The sequence below is a fragment of the Leucoraja erinacea genome, chromosome 2 (assembly GCF_028641065.1).
Source record: "Leucoraja erinacea ecotype New England chromosome 2, Leri_hhj_1, whole genome shotgun sequence".
In the NCBI taxonomy this organism is placed as follows: Eukaryota; Metazoa; Chordata; class Chondrichthyes; order Rajiformes; family Rajidae; genus Leucoraja; species Leucoraja erinaceus.
In genome coordinates, this window is record NC_073378.1 from 60,117,339 (window position 1) to 60,133,208 (window position 15,870).

The 15,870-nt window shown below is 38.4% G+C and overlaps 1 protein-coding gene across 9 annotated transcripts in view; it reads right to left on the reverse strand.

Moving 5' to 3' along the window:
• Positions 1-1,468: 1,468 nt before the first annotated feature.
• Positions 1,469-15,870, reverse strand: part of ikzf1 (IKAROS family zinc finger 1 (Ikaros)) — a 76,138-nt gene continuing 61,736 nt past the window's right edge. For 6 of the 9 annotated variants that reach the window (XM_055657434.1, XM_055657430.1, XM_055657442.1 and 3 more), the window contains 3 exons: positions 14,795-14,920; positions 9,933-10,064; positions 1,469-3,642 (listed from right to left, as the gene is read on the reverse strand). In XM_055657434.1, the coding sequence (XP_055513409.1) occupies positions 2,918-3,642; positions 9,933-10,064; positions 14,795-14,920 (983 nt within the window). In that variant the 3' untranslated portion in view covers positions 1,469-2,917. The remainder of the gene's footprint in view (positions 3,643-9,932; positions 10,065-14,794; positions 14,921-15,870) is intronic. The other 3 variants (XM_055657448.1, XM_055657463.1, XM_055657454.1) reach the window with 3 other exon arrangements.

Genomic DNA, 15,870 nt, shown 5'->3' on the forward strand with positions numbered 1-15,870 from the left:
TTACATTTCTATCAACCTTATTTCTTAAAAGTTATTAGTAAACTGAAGCTAATATGTTTTAAAATGTAAATGTTTGGTGTGCCCTTTGTATCAAAATGAACCTGGACTTTGTCTTTATTCAAAGAACACATGGATAATGATTCAAATATTTTTGTATTTTTTCAGCTTCATTGGAGAATTATTCATCATATTGAGTACAATATAAAGCATTATAAAATGCTACAAAATTTAGCACACGCATAACAACATGGAAAACGTCACACATTATAGATTTGTCTGAGGTGTCATTCAATTAGAGCATGGCTGATTTGTAATTGTGTAGCATAAATACTTTAGGATTGATTTAAACAAGAAACCACAATCTTAAAATTTTTGATAATGTCAAAATGATATATAATGTAAGTACCTTTTTATTCCAATTACATGTTGTAACATTTTTCTGGTGCTAAACAGGAGTGGATTACAATTTGGAAATAAATCAAAGTTAGGGAATAGTATCATCTAGGTATATCTTTCCATAATTGGACAATGAATGAATTACATTGTAGTATAAAAGGTAAGGAAAAATGGGAAAGACATAATGCATTTAAAGGCTAGTTTTTATTTAGCAGTGAATTGGAGGTACAAAAAAGTAAATAGTACATAGGCACAAAAAGCTGGGGTAACTCAGCGGCTGAGGCAGCATTTCTGGAGAGAAGGAATGGGTCACGTTTCAGATCGAGACCCTACTTCGGACTGTTTAGGGATATAAGGGAAACAACAGATATAGACGGTGATGTGGTGAGATAAAGAACAATGAATGAAAGATATGCAAATAAGTAAAGATGATAAAGGAAACAGGCCATTGTTAGCTGTTTGTAGGATGAAAATGAGAAGGTAGCACAACTTGGGTGGGGGAGGGATAGAGAGGGAATGCCAGGGCTACCTGTAGTGAGAGAAATAAATAGTCATACCACTGGGCTGTAAGCTGCCCAAGCAAAATATGAGATGCTGTTCCTCTAATTTGAGTTTAGCCTCAGTGACAATGGAGGAGACCTGGGACATAAGGGTCTGTGTAAGAATGGGAAGGAGAATTAAAGTGTCCAGCAACCGGGAAATCAGGTGGGTTCAGGTGGGCTGAGTGAAGGTGTTCTGCGAAACGATCGCCAAGTCTATGTATGGTCTCGCCGATGTATAAGTGTCCACATCTTGAATAATTCTAATTTTCAGCATTCATAATATTGTCTTTAGTAACAAATCAAACAATGCAATGTAATTTAGTTGAAAGAAAATTTGGAAGTCTGAATGAGCCAATATCTCTACAAAATAATAAAACTTAAAATGGGTAGAGAAAAGAGTTTGAGGTTTAGACATACACATCTTTTAAACTGGGGTGACAAAGTGAAAAAGGAAAAAAGATGGCATATAGGGATTTTGATGTTATGACATATGAGCATATGGGAAAGATCTAATATAAATTATTTCTTACACTCTATTCAGTTTTCATTATTTTGCATATAGAACGGTCTGAAGTTTAGGGAGAGGTTACTGTAAATAAGAGATTCTCTGTGATTAAACAGGTTGAAAGAGCATTCGGGTTAGACAGTCTGACAACTTGAAATTGTCCCATCTTTCTGTCTGTCGGTTTCGGGTCTGCCAATATGTTCTATTTGTGTCACAAATTATATCCGATCCCTTCAATCATTATTGATTATTAACCCTTTGTGGGCCTCCAATAGCTGGATATACAACACAATGCCAGTTTATTCTACCAGTGATATGAGGCTTTAGATATTTTCTGGTTCTTTTGAACAGCAAAGCGATTAAGAAATATTTTCATTAAAGATATTCAAAACCCTTTAGAGATTTTGTGGAGATAAAATTAAACAACCATTTTCAATAGTCAATGATTTGGTAACAATTAGTGCAGCTGCAACATCATCATCAAAACTTAATAAGCAAGTTAGGAATATTTGAGATGTATATTTATGCAGTTATTTTGGTATAATATCTTTAAAAATTAAAATTAATGCAGGATTCAAATCTGCAGTAAAAGAGAGTAAATATTCAAAAGGATAAAGATTAAGGGGGATTTAGGCACAACATACTGTAACTTCTATTAGATGAGTCTGAAAGTTGATACATTTTAATGTGTCATCTATCCAATCAATATTTCATTTTGATCAATCCAGTTTAAAACTTAACACATTTCTTAATAAATAAACCATACACTATCGGCACCGAAATATAGATTTACATTAATAAACACTTATACATTTAAAACACCAAATGTAAGGTGACATTTTTTGTTAAGGAACCACTTTCAATAATGTAGCCAATGTGAATTGGTGTGACTTCTGCATATGCAATGAACGTCAAGATACTATAGGTAATATTGAATTTTAACATGTAATTAATGTACTAAGATACTCAGTTTAACTGATAAGTGTATACAAAAAAGCCCATGGTCCAAGAAATAAGACTATATGTGTGCTTCATTCTACAATTTACAACACTAAATTACTCACACATTATCCATATATAAAGAATGCTAAACTGAAAAGCTCCAAATTGTTGAAAAATTCTAGCAATTACACCTCACAAACTAATAAAAATTGAAGCATTTTTCTGTCCATGTATTTGAGGTTTCTGCTGAACTGTTCACATATACAGTTCAATTTATCATAGAAATCAAGTAATAATTTAAATGCCATTTTATGATAAATACAATTTTGAGAATTCTCTTTCAGATGTGGAGAAACATGAAACTGTCCAGTGTATTCTTCGCATTTTACAGTAAACAGTTTAGATCAGACAAATAAATGAAGTTCAAAAGGGTAATGTAACCAAGAGTTCTTTATCCTGTTGTTTTTTTGTGCACATTAAAATTAATCGCACAAAATTAAAAATAGTCAAAATATGAGTCTGAAATGATTCACTAGTTCATGTGAAAACAATGTTCTCCTCTTGTTATATGTGATGAGAATTCATATCTATCCTGGCTTCTGTACCCACACATGTTGCATTCAAAAGGGTCACGGAATCCATGGCATCCCATGTGTATTGTAAACATCACATGGTCCAGAAAAAGTACCCTGCAGTGCTCACATTTGTAAACTTTCATATGTTCTCCATCAGCACTAACCACTTTGATGATTTCTTGATTAGGTTCCATACCCGATCTCATGAGGTCATAAGATCTCTGGTCTTCTTTTATCAATGGCAATCCATTTCTTGCCTGAGGAGCTACATGATTGGTTAGGTATATAAGGTTGTTCCGTTCTTCATTATTGCTCTCGGTATCTGTCGAGTCTGGGCAACTGTTGCTTGGAGATGGTTCTCTTTCCGATATTTGCGACTTCGCTTTTGAAATAAGCATTAGATTTTCAACTGCACCATTTTGGGTTGTGGCACAGTTAGGATGACCGTGGGTATCTGAATGTGTCATTTGCATGGGGTACATGTTGCTTAACACCGGTATCACTTCAGAGCTTCCAGCAGGAGTTTGCACAAGTGGACGCAAGGATTCAGCCCCTAGATAATTGATAGCATTGTTAATTGCTTGATCCAAAACATGAGTCTGCATCATCTGACTTTCCTTTTCATAATTTGAATTAGCGTCACACTGAAGCTCTGAAATACCAAGCTGCACCGTCTTTTCACCTGTATAATTAGCATATGAACAACCAATATGGTATTATTTTACACAGATGAGAGAAATAAGACTTCTAGCTAAACAATCAGATCCTGCAGCAGTAAAACGTTCATAAATCATAAAGATCACTGCTTAGCCTGAAAAGAAAAAGTCACCACGAATTGTTGATTGGGAAGTGGCATTCATGATGTGTTCTAGAGAACAAATGATACAAGTGTATATACTGAATAAAATATATGTAAGTGGGAGAAATAGCAAACCAGGTAATGATACATATGATACATTTACCTGCATACTTCTCATACTACTAAATGTGAATACAGATAAACCAAATTGCTTCTAATATGATCACAGATTAAATATAGCTGTGATGTGGGATAATCATAAATATAACACGAGGAAAGATATTAAGCTTAAGTCAGGTGCTGTGTAGGGTCACGGTAGACTAAATCAACATTATAGGGATAGATGTGGTGGGAGCTGCCATTTGCAGTTTGGGGGTGGGGATCATGGGCTCTGCAATGTTCTCTGTTGATGTCCTTTTCATTGAGAAACTGGACCAGACACTTCTGGTTACAGTTCACTCTACTGCAGTCCCTTTGTGCATCGGTCTCACTACATCCTTTCCATCATAAAATGGACCAAAACATTGTGACCTTTGTTTTTCACTCACAGTGAAACAAGCAGCAAAACATGCACAGTCAGGAACCACATGCAACTGCAAGGAACCCGACAGGAATGGTCCCATTGATCCCGGTGACTTGGGAGAGAGTTCATGGCCTTTCTACCCCGTTCCTAATCAATTTTGACAACCCCTTCACTTCTGTTTCTTGGGTAGGCTAATTGGGACCCACTTCTTGGGTAGGCTAATGGGACTGACGGATGATAAATCCCCTGGGACGGATGGTCTGCATCCCAGGGTCCTCAGGGAGGTGGCTTTAGAAATAGTGGACGCATTGGTGATCATTTTCCAATGTTCAATAGATTCAGGATCAGTTCCTGTGGATTGGAGGATAGCTGATGTTATCCCACTTATCAAGAAAGGAGCGAGTGAGAAAATGGGGAATTACAGACCAGTTAGCCTGACTTCGGTGGTGGGAAAGATGCTGGAGTCAATTATTAAAGAGGTAATAATGGGGTATTTGGATAGCAGTAAAAAGATTAGTTCAAGTCAGCATGGATTTATGAAAGGAAAATCATGCTTGACTAATCTTTTGGAATTTTTTAAGGATGTGACAAGTAAAATGGATGAAGGGGAGCCAGTGGATGTAGTGTATCTAGACTTTCAGAAAGCCTTTGATAAGGTCCCGCACGGGAGACTGGTGACTAAAATTAGACCACATGGTATTGGGGGTAGGGTGTTGACATGGATAGAAAATTAGTTGGCAGACAGGAGGCAAAGAGTAGGAGTGAACGGGTCCTTTTCAGAATGACAGGCAGTGGTGAGTGGAGTGCCACAAGGCTCGGTGTTAGGGCCGCAACTATTTACCATATATATTAATGATTTGGAAGAGGGAATTAGGAGCAACACTAGCAAGGTTGCGGATGACACAAAGATGGGTGGCAGTGTGAACTGTGAAGAGGATGTTAGGAGGTTGCAGGGTGACCTGGACAGGTTGAGTGAGTGGGCAGATGCGTGGCAGATGCAGTATAATATAGATAAATGTGAGGTTATGCACTTTGGTGGCAAAACAAGGGGGCAGATTATTATCTCAATGGGGTTAGGTTAGGTAAGGGGGAGGTACAGGGAGACCTGGGTGTCCTTGTGCACGTCACTGAAAGTTGGCATGCAGGTACAGCAGGCAGTGAAAAAAGCTAATGGAATGTTGGCCTTCATAACAAGAGGATTTCAGTATAGGAGTAAAGAGTTGTAGTTGTATAGGGCTCTGGTGAGACCACATCTAGAGTATTGTGTACAGTTTTGGTCTCCTAATTTGAGTAAGGACATCCTTGTGATTGAGGCAGTGCAGCGTAGGTTTACGAGATTGATCCCTGGGATGGCGGGACTGTCATATGAGGAAAGTTTGAAAAGACTAGGCGTGTATTCATTGGTGTTTAGATGGATGAGGGGGGATCTTATAGAAACATATAAAATTATAAAAGGACTGGACAAGCTAGATGCAGGAAAAATGTTCCCAATATTGGTCGAGTCCAGAATCAGGGACCACAGTCTTAGAATAAAGGAGAGGCCATTTAAGACTGAAGTGAGAAAAAACTTTTTCACCCAGAGAGTTGTGAATTTGTGGAATTCGCTGCCACAGAGGGCAGTGGAGGCCAAATCACTGGATGGATTTTAGAAAGAGTTAGATAGAGCTCTAGGGGCTAGTGGAATCAAGGGATATGGGGAGAAGGCAGGCACAGGTTATTGATTGGGGACGATCAGCCATGATCACCATGAATGGTGGTGCTGGCTCAAAGGGCCGAATGGCCTCCTCCTGCACCTATTTTCTATGTTTCTATGTTTCATCTTCAAGGAAAGTTAATTTAAATTATGATTTGATTCCTAGTAGGGACCAAGCAAAAGAAGTGTAGTGATGAATTCTTAAAGCCAGGATATCCAAATTTCTCACTTTTTTAAAGTAACCTCCACTTCCTCAATTGGTCTTTAGTGTTAAACATAGCATTCGTTTAGTGCACCGTAAAGGGTACAGTCCAACATAGGTTCTGGTGTTCATTTGTCATTTTGAAAAGTAATTAGATATTTTGATGAGCCATAATCAATCGGTTATTATCGACAGCGATTTTTTCAGAGATCATGAACTTAGATTTACACTTTGCAGAAATCCTGGATTGTACATATGAAGTATTTATGAGTGTCATACTGCATTTTTTTTGAAAACACGCATTAAAATCATATTTTTGGCACTAGCGTCTCCTTCGAGCTTTCTATTTTTTTTACTTTTCAAAATGATCTTGTGGCCTTGTCTTCTGGATGAAAAATTAACCCAAGGCTGTCTACTCTCTTTGATAGAGGTAAGAGAGCCCACGGCACTATGTTTGGAAAGTGGAGTAAAGTCATCCTCAGAGTCCAAGTCTTTGTGAAGTCCTCAACCAACAGCATAAAAAATTTTGATTGCATTGCATTATTGCATTGGGTCTGCAGTTTAAATTAACTGCCACCTTTCCCACACTATAACAGTGCTCAGCAAATTTCTAGTTGAAATGCTGAAAATGACAAGGGAAACAATCGGTTGAATTGTCCTTTATGTCTGATTTCCAATACTCTTACTGTCTTCTATTAATATTCTCATTTTAGGTAACACTTTTCCTTGGTTCCATTGTGGTGACAAGCTTTCTTAAGATTCTGCAGTTAAAATCAGCATCAAACTTCACTTGCAGCATTATGCATATAAATGTAAAATTAGTACACTTGACACAGGACTTCTAATGTGCAGAGAGATGTGAGGGTATAAATGGAGTGTGGAATATTATGTATCCAAATTCCCAATGTTTGCTTCGTGAACCTTTGCACAAGGAACATAAAACTATGAATTTTAATCCATTGATTCTTGTTCTAAAATAAAATTCAGTTCAAATTGCACACATTGATAACAACTTTTACTGTTTCAGTTTAATTTTATTCATATTTTGCTAATGGGGTATTTTATGTTTTAAACACCTCAATCGATGGAAATCTCAATTGTCGGTGATGAAAAATACTTCCTGAATGTATGTCCCCACACCAGTCCACCCAGTGCATTTTTAAAACCATCTTGGTTATGATCAGACTCTCATCAACAAATTGAAACATTATCTGCTCTCTAATCTAGTACTTCCTCTTTCTTGAAACTTCTCATTATATCCCACCGCCATGCCTCTCATTTGAAACCTTTATTCTCACTCAACTGCCCACCCTCGGACATTAACCAGTTCCACAGTTCGCCACATTGTATCTCTCGAGATCACACTTGCCCTAGCCAACAATGGGCCTACCAGGGCACCACCCTGACGAGTTCAATTGTTGCCTGCCCCGATTGGTCCTGGTCTTTACTCGCCTCCTGCTCTTCACTCCCTCCCCTCTGGGCTCTTCTATCATATGCCTAACTTTTCCAGGGTCACCCTAGATTGCAAAATTAACTCTTGGCTTCTTTTTCTTCCGGAAAACGGTTTTCCGAAATGACTTTTCCCTGTCTCTTTTGGTCGCACTTCCAATAAGAAGTGCAAAGTATTCTTTGGCCTGGATATATTGTCTATATTTTCAGTCTGGTTGTGATAAGGGAAAAACTTCTACCAATTCAGTACTTAGAAGAATAAAATTACCACCTTCTGTCATTATCATTCCTTTGCTTCTTCTCCCTGCAGTAGTTTGACTTTGAACAAGATTGTTAGCAACCTTGATCTCATTTGACCCGTAACTGAGTTTTGGATCTCTTTTCATGCCATTTCCAAGATCGCCTTTGTTTAAACTCCTCATTTAAGCTAAGCAAGGTACAATTCAGTTATCGCTAGACACCGTTTAATGAATAATCATTTTAAAAGCTAATTTATGGGTTAAATTTTGCATTAAAAAAAGTATCTTAACAATTTCTTCCAGATGAATAATCATATTTTCCTGACAGATTGACCGAATTATTGGATTGTAGAGCACCCTTCCCATCAGGTTAGTCATTGTCAGTTATTTACAGAGTAGCCCAGCATTCTCCTTCCCCTGTTCTTTCCGCATCACTCTGAAATTTGTTTTATCCAATTCCTTTTTTTAAGCACCATCAAGTCCTCTATCACCATACTCTGTGCAGTGCATTCAATTTATATGCAGTTCTGCAAAATCATAATAACACAAAAAAACTGCTATAAATGAATCTGGGCTTTAATTGAAAACATAGCTACCTAACATTAAATTGATGGTCGAGTTTCATGCCATGGAGCAAAAGTGACTGATGCTAATGTCTAATAAACTTTAACAATACCCTGTTCTGATACCATATTAACTATAAAACACCTGATAATTTTTCCTTACTATATATGGATGGCCATTCCCTCAATTATCAAAGTACTATGCTGATTGCACCTGATACATTCTATTTACATCACTGTTACTTGTCTATTCTAACTGGAAAATGTATTGTGATACTAATTTCATTCAAAATGGACATGAACCAATGTAAGCCAATGAGCAAATGATAGAATGTGGTTTTTAGAACTGAATATTATTTAAGCTCTGTAAGGTTAGGATGTTCAATGCAGCTGGTTAAGAGTTGCACCCTGGCCACTCCCTCTTCTCCCCTCTCCCATCGAGCAAAAGGTATAGAAGTGTGAAAATGCACACCTCCAGATTCAGGGACTGTTTCTTCTCAGCTATTATCAGTAACTGTACCATCCTACCACAACTAGAGAGTAGTCCTGAACTACTATCTACCTCATTAGAGACCCTCCGATTATATCTGATCGGACTTTACTGGCTTTATCTTGCACTAAACGTTATTCATGGTAATCCCTTTATCATGTACCTGTACACTGTGAATGGCTCCATTGTAATCATGCATTGTCCTGCTGCTGACAGGTTAGCAGGCAACAAAAGCTTTTCACTGCACCTCGGTGCACGTGTCAATATATAAACTAAACTAAACTAACCTTGAAATCCAGATATTGTTTCAGGCTCTGTGTGTGTGTTTAATTCATTTTTTTAAATAGTTTTTTTTAACCAAAATATTTCATTTTTTACTTCTTAACTAGAATTACTTCATTCTTTTAAAGTCTTTATTACAATTGGTGACATTTCCCCTTACTCTGAATGATTCTTCAAGAATATTTAAATAATTGCTATTAAATATTAAACTATCAGGCCCTTCTTAATTAAGCCATTATTCTTCCAAACTTAGCAATTCTGAATGGATAGAAATGAAATATTCTCATGATGTTGTTGTTTCATGTTAACAAAATGGAAAATAGCATGGAAAATTGACGGACAAAAATCTAAAAGTAAATATTTTTTAATATATGGTTATTTAAAAAATGTTCCTGATGGCAATAATCCTGCTTTAAAAGTACTGCACTTCTCTTTACCTATTTCCCAATATCCCCCTTCTCCACCCTAATTTATATTCTATTTCACTTTCGGTCTATTCAATAAAGAGATTAAAAAATGGAAGCTATGTGTCAATATTTTAATTCATGGGCATTTTAGGTCTTGCATGAAATGGGGAAATTGTAGAAAGCTAGTTCAAATTCAGCCAGGGCAGATTATAAAAATAGAACTTATTTATATGTTCTGGCAATAACAAACAGTAAACCAATGTACATCGGTGTACGGTTTGTATGTGGCAAATAGAAGTATTGTATTTAATTCTCTTTTGCTTACCAACAAACTTCTGTGGCATTGAACTTTTACGTTTTGCAACATTACTTGCAAGTCTATCCAGTACCATAGCTCTTTCTGATCCAATCTTGCTCGCTCCTTCAGCTAGTTCATGTGATTTGCTTTCTTCTTTCACTACAAAACAAAGAAAAAGAAAAATGCAAATCCATTTTTAAATAGAGATAAAGTGGTCACAATGCCAATTAGTCGTCTGTTAATTGTTTTTTTGGCTCTTTCAGCTTTTAAAACTTCATCACTCCAAAGCTTCTCTTTAATAAATATAGTGGATTATTAGTGTATTTAATAATCTTTTACTAGAGTATCATTACAGGATAAATTATGGGAATCAATAGATAGTAAAAAATAACTCAAGTACAGTACTACCAAACAAAGTCCATGAAGTTATTTATGCATGTTTCTTCCATGCTTTTGCCTTTGCTTTAACTTGGGGACATTTCTTCTTGAATTTGGAAAAGGCAATGAAGGAAAAAAAAGGAAAAACTCCGTTAAGGAATATTGTGCAACTCAATGAAGAACAGTATGTGCTGGTGACAAACTTCAGATGTTGCACAAATCCAGCTTCCTCAATATATCGTCCTAAGAATGCAGAGTAAAATAGCATGGAGGACTTGCATTTCAGAAATAAGGAACTACAAATATACTTTTATCCAAGCACTTAAAGGGCCTGTCCCACTTACGCGACTTTTCAGCAACTGCCTTCCACCTTCAAGCTCGGGGGCACTTGCCTGAAAAATTGCACACACACACACACACACACACACACACACACACACACACACACACACACACACAACACACAACGCACACACACACAAACACAACGCAAAGGCGGGGGAGCGCCGTCTGATGCCAGGGAAAGCGGGGGAGTGCCGTCTGAAATTCACACGGTGCAAAGCCAAGGTGATACCCGCGATGAACAGGAAGGCAAAAGACGGCTGGCACAATGTACGGGTAAGTCCTTTAAAGGAGCAGGGAGGTGGCGGGGAGGGGAAAAGGGGGGAGAATGGGGAAAGAAGGGGAGAGAAAGAGGGAGAAGGGGAGAGAAGGGGAGAGAAGGAGTGGAGACACTTTTAAGAAGCCAGACAACTTTTAGTAAAGTTTAGCGGGCATTTAACATTGCTGGTCGGTTTTCCTTGGTTCTGAAAACTCGTGCTTACGTTTTTTTCTCCAATGAGCCAATTAAAATGCTGGGTCAGCAAAGGAGATTGCCTATGGCTACCTCGACTACCTATAGCTACATGGTGACCCCACTACCACTGCACTATGAGTTCAAAAGAACCATGCCGACCAATTTTTACTCGCGGAAAAATTTTCAGCATATTGAAAAATTTTCCTTGACCAAAGTGAGGCAGCGAGTATGCGGACAAGCATGAAGGAGAGTACCAGTGACCTCCTTGGACCACGTGTCAACCATGCTGCGAGTTTGTGGCGAGCACAAACTCGCACCTTTAGTGGGACAGGCCCTTAAAGAACACAGAACAGTTTAGCACAGAAACAGCCCCATACCACCTGTGTTTCTGTGACCATGCTGCCAATCTAAATTAATCCAATTTTCCTGCACAAGTTCCCTGCCTGTTCACGTTCTGTTTAAATGTTTTTTAAACATTGGTAATGTACAGTATCTGCTTCTACCACTTCCCTTGGCCCTTCCAGACACCTATCATCTGAGTAAAAAATACTTTTATTATAAATCTCTTTTTCACTTTCCTCTTCTCACCTTAAACCGATGCCCTCTAGTTTTTTTACATTTGTTTCCCGGGGGGGAAAATAACTGACCTACTCTAGCTATGTCTCTCATAATTATATATACTTCTATCACCTCAGCCACCCCTCAGCCTCTATACTCCAACAAAAACACTGACGTTAGTCCAACCTCTGCATATAATACTAATAATCTTTATTTAAGAGTCAAGAGTTTGATTATCATACGCACGAGGAACAAAACTATGAAATTCTTACTTGCTGCAGCTACACAGGCACATTGATGTAACACACAACATATAGAAAATACTGAATAAATAATCAATATGAGGTAATTAATATGAGGTAACTGGATCATGATATTCTGGTGAACGCCTTCTACACCCTGTTCAAAGCCTGCATGCCTTTCTTGTAGTGTGGCATCCAGAAATGCACAGGATATTCCAAATGAGGCCAATACATTATCTGAATGGTGGCCGATTAGGAAAAGGGGAGATGCAACGAGACCTGGGTGTCATGGTACACCAGTCATTGAAAGTAGGCATGCAGGTGCAGCAGGCAGTGAAGAAAACAAATGGTATGTTAACATTCATAGCAAAAGGATTTGAGTATAAGAACAGGGAGGTTCTACTGCAGTTGTACAGGGTCTTGGTGTGACCACACCTGGAGTATTGCGTACAGTTTTGGTCTCCTAATCTGAGGAAAGACATTCTTGCCATAGAGAGAGTACAGAGAAGGTTCACCAGACTGATTCCTGGGATGGCAGGACTTTCATATGAAGAAAGACTGGATAGACTCGGCTTGTACTTGCTAGAATTTAGAAGATTCAGGGGGGATCTTATAGAAACATACAAAATTCTTAAGGGGTTGGACAGGCTAGATGTAGGAAGATTATTCCCGATGTTGGGGAAGTCCAGAACAAGGGGTCACAGTTTAAGGATAAAGGGGAAATCTTTTAGGACCGAGATGAGAAAATCATTTTTTACACAGAGAGTGGTGAATCTGTGGAATTCTCTGCCACAGAAGGTAGTTGAGGCCAGTTCATTGGCTATATTTAAGATGGAGTTAGATGTGGCCTTTGTGGCTAAAGGGATCATGGGGTATGAAGAGAAGGCAGGTACGGGATACTGAGTTGGATGATGAGCCATGATCATATTGAATGGCGGTGCAGGCTCGAAAGGCCGAATGGCCTACTCCTGCACCTATTTTCTATCTTTCTATGTTTCTAACATAGTTTTATACAGCTGCAAAATGCCTTCTCAACCTTTATACTCTATGTCCTAATGAAGAAGGCAAGTAAGCCAGTTGTTTGTGGAACACATGTCACCCCACCCTTGTGTGGATTCCATCCAGAAATAGAGAAGTGGAAGCACTAGAACATCTTGTTTTATAATATGTAGAAAGGAACTGCAGATGCTGGTTTAAACTGAAGAAAGACACAAAAAGCTGGAGTAATTCAACGGTACAGGCAGCATCTCTGGAGAGAAGGAATGGGTAGCATTTCGGGTCGAGACCTTTCTTCAGACTGGAGAAGGGTCTCGACCCGAAACCTCACCCATTTATTCTCTCCAGAGATGCTGCCCGTTTCATTGAGTTACTCCAGTTTTTTGTGTCTTTCTTCTTGTTTTATAATGATTAAAACAATTCTGTGAAGCACAAACAGTAGTAACAAACCTGGATCAGATTTCTGGTGGAATACACAAGCAGTGAACTAACATGCATCCGCCCTACACTCCAGCTGCTCTCTCTTTGTTCATTAGCTTTGTTGCAATGACCAACTGCTGCTCTTGAGACCCATTTCATATGAATGCCATACACTTGAATTTATACACAGTCTAAAAGCCCTGTCCCACGGTACGAGTTCATTCCAAGAGCTCTCCCGAGTTTAAAAAAATCAAACTCGTGGTAAGCACGGAGAATGAACGTAGCAGGTACATCGGAGCTCGGGGACGTCACTTAGCGGCTCGTAACGCTAATGGCAGGTACTCTGGAAGACTCGCTAACGGCAGGTAAGCACGGAAAGACTCGTGAAGATTTTTCAACATGTTGAAAAATGTCCACGAGAGCCCCGAGTACTGACGAGCGGTCATTACCGTAAATCTCCGAGTTCGAATCAGGGCAAACTCGGGAGAGCTCTTGGAATGAACTCGTACAGTGGGACAGGGCTATTATGCTGCAGTACTTAACCTAGCACTTAAGATCTTAACCTAGAAATTGGATTTCATCCTTATATGGTGCAGTAAACAAAATTTGTATTTACCATTAATGTCCAATCAGGGGACCCCCAAAAAACATGGAATTGGGGAATATTATTTTTAAAAGTTCATTATCAAGTTCATCTTACAATTTGGTAGATTAAAATAGGACCCGTGTGATTCTAATTGCAACTGCTTTCAAACATTGCAGTTGTTTTATTGTAGCCATTATTATGGTTCCCGGGAAGAATACCTTGGCTTTGAAGGACACAATCATGGCTGCCAGGGCAAAAGTATAAAAGCTGCCATGGAGGTAACACAAGGGAGGGAGTTAGACATATTTTGTGTGTTTGTTCCACCCTTCTCACCCTTGGATTGTGTTGGTGATTAGGATCTGTTCGGGGTGGGGGGTAAATGAGAGTTTTGGGTGGGCTCGGGGTGCAACCATCCAAGGGTGGCAGTGAAGGGCAGCATGGTATTGTGTTGTTGGGGCAGTTGATGAACCTGTTTACACAAGGGAGATCGAGATCTCCTGTGAGTTAATCTGTCGGCCTTGGGCCTCTGTTAATTTGGACGGAGAATGGTGGCTGGGTGAGGGGCATTATCACATTTCACCCAGCCCAATGCTTATTTATCAACAAAAACAAATGCTGGAAGAACTCAATGGATCAAAGAGCATCTGTGGAGGCAAAAAGTGTAAGATGATGGTGTAAGTTGTTTCAGGTCAAGATCCCCTGCTTCTTTCAGCGCTCTGTTTTTTATTCTAGATTTCATCATCTGCTGTTTCTCTTGCCTTCTTATTAACAAGCCATACTGAAATGAAGCCTGCACAATTTAGTTTCTAGGCTGAGGTATTTTCCTTGTTTGTTTCCCACCTTTATGGTATAATTATGATGTTTGATGACATTAACTAAAGCATTTGTTTTCATGAAAAGGATTTTCTTTTACCTGAATATATACCACCGTGCAATCCCATGGTCTGCAAGTAATTATGGCAGCGTTCTTTATGTTCCTCCAGTGAACTGCGTTGCTTGTAGCTTCGCCCACAATAGCTACATTTATGAGGCTTTCCAACTGAACATAAACAGAAAGAGCCATTGAGAGGATTATACAGTATAGACTTCATATGTTTTAAATCATTGGCTATGTTAATTGTTCAGTTATCAGACATTAACCTGGACCCAAACTGCATCTTTTGTAATAATTCCATGTTTATTAAGCCTCATGATCTGCTTGATTAAATTAAATATTTCATTAAACCTAGTCTCATGTGTGGTCAAACAGTTAGTGTGTTCAGGAAGCAGTTATGAAATTGAACCAGACTGCTTAACTAATATATAAACGCAAAGTCACATTGTCATAGTCATACAGCATAGTAGCAGATTATTTGGTTCATCATGTCCATGGTCACTATCAGGTACACACTTTAGGTCTATAGTTCTTTATACCTTGGTGAAAAGTGCTCATCTAGTTATTTCTTAAATATTATGAAATCATCTGCTTCCACCACCCAACACATACTAGATTCTACCAATAGTCTGGGTGAAAAGATACTTCCTGATAGCTCTTAGGGCTAACAGAATCAAGGGATATGGGGATAAAGCAGGAATGAGTACTGATTTTGTATGATCAGCCATGATCATATTGAATGGCTCGAAGTGCCAATTGACCTACTCCTGCACCTATTTTCTATGTTGAGGTCCACTCTAAGCCTTTTACTCCTTATCCGAAAACTATGCCATCTAGTTTTAGACATCTAACATCTCTTAAGAAGGTTTCTAGACATTAAGACCAAATGTTATTTGTTATTATTTTAATTTTTTACATCTTTCGTCCCACCCCCACAATCAGTAGCAAAGCTCTTTAATGATCATAAAGCCTATATCCCCACACTGTAAGAAGAGTTAACTATTTACTAATGCTTTACTATTTTCTTTTTAACCCTGATCTACCACTAAAGGCTTTATGATCATTAAAGATTTTGTAAAGATGGTAGAAAAGTAAATAACTTGCCTCACAAAGGG